The sequence below is a fragment of the Limulus polyphemus genome, unplaced genomic scaffold (assembly GCF_000517525.1).
Source record: "Limulus polyphemus unplaced genomic scaffold, Limulus_polyphemus-2.1.2 Scaffold1, whole genome shotgun sequence".
In the NCBI taxonomy this organism is placed as follows: domain Eukaryota; kingdom Metazoa; phylum Arthropoda; class Merostomata; order Xiphosura; family Limulidae; genus Limulus; species Limulus polyphemus.
This window is the reverse complement of record NW_013665611.1, coordinates 3,107,148-3,112,251: the sequence shown is the minus strand read 5'-3', so window position 1 is coordinate 3,112,251 and position 5,104 is coordinate 3,107,148. Positions and strand designations below refer to the sequence as shown.

General features: G+C 32.4%; 1 protein-coding gene across 1 annotated transcript in view; it reads right to left on the bottom strand.

Moving 5' to 3' along the window:
• LOC106460726 overlaps nt 1-5,104 on the bottom strand; it is a 145,943-nt gene that overhangs the window by 46,809 nt on the left and 94,030 nt on the right. The window contains exon 20 of the mRNA XM_022386515.1: nt 1,202-1,534. Within this exon, the coding sequence (XP_022242223.1) occupies nt 1,202-1,534 (333 nt within the window). The remainder of the gene's footprint in view (nt 1-1,201; nt 1,535-5,104) is intronic.

The window sequence follows — 5,104 nt, the reverse complement described above, 5'->3', positions numbered from 1 at the left end:
TTTAAATAAATTAATTAGTTTAATTACTTCTTGTATTGTTTACTTAGTTTATAGTTAACTAGTATAACTAGTATTACTTTACTTATAACTAGTTTACTATATATATATATATATATATATATATATATATTGCACCATCCATTTGTTTCAATTTGGTTGAAAAGATATTTAAGTACCTGCATGATATGTGTACTATTTATATTATACCTGTATATATATACATGTGGATTTTTAATGAAAGGGCAAAAGTGAATAACCACCATCAAACCAAGTACTGTGAGAGAATACTGAACCAAATGGCTTAGTTATTTTTGCTCTAGGCTCTCTGATGTGATCAGTCAGTCAGCCGAAATAGAGGTTGTTTTAGAAATGTTTGAAGACTTGTAGCAGAGTAATTTTCGACTTTTTGTCATTGTAAGTCAAGGTACAATGGTGTTTTTGTTGTGTCTATGTATCCAAGTAGGTTTTTGGTGAAAAAAAGGTTTTATAAGGTGGTTTCTGGGAAAGCATTTTTTTGGCTGCCATTTTTTTTCCTTGTCAATATCTACGATTAAGTACTACTTAAAACAATATTTTATTTTATTTTCTAAGTTCTAATTTGGAACATTCTAAATCATTTTTTTGGTGGCCATGTGCCTAAGAAATTACATTCTGTAGCAGGGTCTAATTACAGAAGTTATCTATTATGCATTTGGTTTATCTATGATTTGCCCCAAATGTAGACAATTAATGACAATTGTGTGAAAATCAATATAATAAATGAGTTAAAAAATTCAGAAATTTACATCGAAATTAGTAATAAATGAAAATAAAACATACATTTAATATTTCTGATTTTCTATTAGTAATTCTATTTTTATTCCATTTTTTATGATACATACATCACACATAAGTAAAATGAATTGAAAATGTAAATTAAATTTTTTACACAGTAAAATTAGTATTAGAAATACAGCACCAAATGCTCTATGAATTTTTAAATCACAGAAATAAGATACATTAGGGATTCCTTTATAACCTGAATTAGATAATTAGTATTATGAGGTCAATATTTATTATTTTTATAAAAACTGGTTTATTAATATGATTATATTTTTAATATGAGCAATATACAAAATACCTATTATTATCATATGTTTAACACGAATGTTATACAAGATACTTCCTATTATTATATTTTTCACAAGAACAAGATACTTACCATCAAACTGAAAGAACCGTTTAAAAGATTTAACTGTTTGGAATGGTCTCATCTGTTCAGTCTCACACTCATAGTAACCTTGAACTTTCAACACATCGTTCTCTTGTCTTTGAAGTGGATGTCTCCTGAGAACCTCTCTAACTGTCAACCTTAGATCATCGTTATCAATTAAACTATACCTGTGACCCTTCACAACTACTTCATCAAAATACCATACAATACTGTTTGGAAGAGAATTTTCTGTTTGACATTTCAAGAATGGAATTTGAGAACTCCTGTCACTAAGTAAAGATAAATATTGATTCAGGACAAGTACTTCTGCCCATGCTGTGGCTGTTAAAAAAAAAAGGTAAGAAAAATAGATATTTCTGAAAAATTCATTAAATATTAGCAATTGCATATTTTACTACCACAATATCTAAAAAATCTAAAAGTTAGCTAGCTGGTGATCTCAAGACAGTTTCACTTAAATGAGGTTAGAATAATGACAACAACAAAAAAAAAAAGCATTCTTTTCTGACCATTAGAAGCAAACAAAAATAAATTATAAGGTAACATGTAAATAATGAGTACCCTAATCAATAGCTTTCATAAGAGATGCTCAAAAAGCTTTTATAACAAGGGAAAATGTCTTTACATTGTGCAATGAAGAATAATAAAAACATTTCCAGTGAATAATTATTCATACAGAATAAGTCAGTAGCTTGCAATAAGCTATGATGATACATGAAAAATAAATTTTGGAATTTGTTTTGTCACTTTTTGTTGTAACTTCCGATTTTGGAATAATTCAATAAGGTAATAAAAAATACATTATAAACACTGGCTCTTTGAGTTAGTACTATTGTATTTTAGGCCTTAACAATCTTCTAGAAATGATTACATGTATCATACTAACAAATTCATTATCCTAAAAACAATTTTACTTTTTTAGTTCTAATTTCATTTAACATGTAAGAGTTATGAATAAAAGTCAAATTTATTAGATCATATATCCCTACAACTATATCAGTTTTACTTTCAAAGTACATTTTACTGTTCACATATAGTAGTTTGTACCATATTTTTATTTGCCTGTCTTTAATGTGCCATACGTTTTGCTTTTAGCTTTGCTGCATGAAATTTGATACACAAAGAAACACACATAAATACCTACCATATAACTAAGCTAACTATTTTAAAGATAAAGCAATGTAAAACAATATCTGTTTTTCAGTTTCACACAGAGTAACATTTCTTTCACCAAAGAGGGCTTTTTATATATATATTGAATTCAAAGTCAGAGCCAATTTATCACCCCCCCCCCAACCTGTATTCCACAGTACACCAATAATGGACACTTTTTCTTCCTCATAATACTATCAGTTTTGACCACATTTTTAACTATTGTAACAATAACATATCCCATGCACCATGTTTTACTTTTATGCTCAATCTTGACATAGTCACATTGCTGCAATACACATAACCTCTCCTATCATTTGCCTACCTGTATAGGCCCGGCATGGCCAGGTGGTTAGCGCACTCGACTCGCAATCTGAGGGTCGCGGGTTCGAATCCCCGTCCCACCAAACATGCTCGCCCTTTCAGCCATGGGGGCGTTATAATGTGCCAACGAATAGTGGGATTGACCGTATTTTTTTATCAATGGCCACATTTCTGTCTGTAGTTTAATATGCTACTTGTGATTTGCCTCCATTTTCTCCTAAACTATTATTTATTTTTTATCAGTGGGCAAATTTCTGTCTGTAGTTTAATATGCTACTTGTGATTTGCCTCCATTTTCTCCTAAACTATTATTTATTTTTTCTTCCTCGTCTCTGTTATTTTACTCCGATATCCTATTCTGTATTTTCACCTGTTTGCCTTTTATCTTATATTTATTTTATACAAGAATTAAGCAAAGCTTTTGTTAATAGCGGGCACACTTGGATAAACAATATCCCCAAATAACCTTTGATCTTTCAGCGGGTTCACTTTAGCTTTATAATTGTGTATCAGCAAATAATAAATAATCCAGAACATCGTGTCGGAATACCTAGATGTTTATGGTTTATGTTTCAAAGTTCTTTGTAATCTATTACATTCGTTGTTTCTAAGCTGGATCTGAGTTATCCATTTTTTATGAAATATACAAAAATATACCTGTTTTAATAGCTATGTTTTCAAGTTCCATAGCAAAAAAACAACCTACATCCTGTATATTTCTCTTTGTTTAAGCGCTATAAACAGTGGGTTGTCTTCGCTATGCCCACCGCCGTTATCGAACCCCAATTTTTAACGTTATAAGCCTCCGGACTTGTCGCTGAGCCGCACTTATCATGTAATATGGTTGATGAAACAACTCATTTGACTTTCAATACTTAAAAAACTCTGGAATAAAAATATAGTATTATACAAAAATATTTCAGCAGTAAGTTTAAAAGTTAAAATTCGGGGTTCTAATCCTTATGGTGAATAGAGTACAAATAGCTCATTGTGTAGCTTTGCACAAAAAATAAACGTGTTTATAGAAGAAACTTTACAGCGTTATGTTTTTAATATGAAGTCACTATGTTTATAAAAGTTGAATAATTTTTCATTCAATAAATTTTAAAAAAGTTAAAATTTAAAGAAAACCGAAAACTTGAAATATTTATAACTATTGAAGGTTTAAGACGACAAGATTGATTTTATTAATTAATACAAACGTTTATCGGGTCCAAAATGTTATCTTTTTTTACGAGAAAAAGAAGAGCTAGCGTGGCCTAATGGTTAGAGCATTCGATTCACAATTTACGAGTCGCGGATTCGAATCCCGTAACCGTTATGCCGTGTGGTCGTTATAATTTGACGACCAATCCCATTATCTGTTGGTAAAGAGTTGGTGATATGTGGTGTTAACTAGCTGCCTTCACTTCAAAATTAGAAATAGCAAGCACAGATAGCCCTCTAATATCTTTGTCGAAATGCACAAAAAAGAAACAAATAACGTACGAGAAACGATGTTTGTTTGTTTTTGAATTTCGCGCAAAGCTACACGAGGGCTATCTGCGCTAGCCGTCCCTAATTTATCAGTTTAAGACTAGAGGGAAGGCAGCTAGTCATCACCACCCACCGCCAACTCTTGGGCTACTCTTTTACCAACGAATAGTGGGATTGACCGTCATATTATAACGCCCCCACGACTGAAAGGGCGAGCATGTTTGGTGTGACGGGGATTCGAACCCGCGACCCTCAGATTGCGATGCGAGCTCACTAACCACCTGGCCATGCCGGGCCACGAGAAACGAAGTCATGGTATAGGAATTTAATTGGATGTCACCATTCCTTGTCAAGTAGAGACGGTGATTCTCTTTTAAAGCAAGCTAGAGGGAAGGCAGCTAGTCATCACCACCCACCGCCAACTCTTGGGCTACTCTTTTAAAATAATAGTTTAGGAGAAAATGGAGGCAAATCACAAGTAGCATATTATACTGTTAAACTACAAACAGAAATGTGGCCACTGATAAAAAATGAAATAATAGTTTAGGAGAAAATGGAGGCAAATCACAAGTAGCATATTATACTGTTAAACTACAAACAGAAATGTGGCCATTGATAAAAAAAGAGGTGTGTTTGATCTTTTATCTCATCCTTATTTAGCCCTAGTAATATCTTTACTATAATAAGTAAATTATGTTAATCTTAAGATTTAGAGAGGGGTGATGAAAAATAAAAGATGGGCTTGTTTTGTTCGCTTGTCTGTAATTAAGCACAAAGCTACAAAATGGGCTATCTGTGCTCTGCCAACCACGGGTATCGAAACCCGGATTCTAGCGTTGTTAGACATACCGCTATGCCACTGGGGAGGGGGGGGGCAAAAGATGGGTAAAATGGGGAGAACAAAAGTCACGATTCTAATAGAAATGGAGATTGAGGATT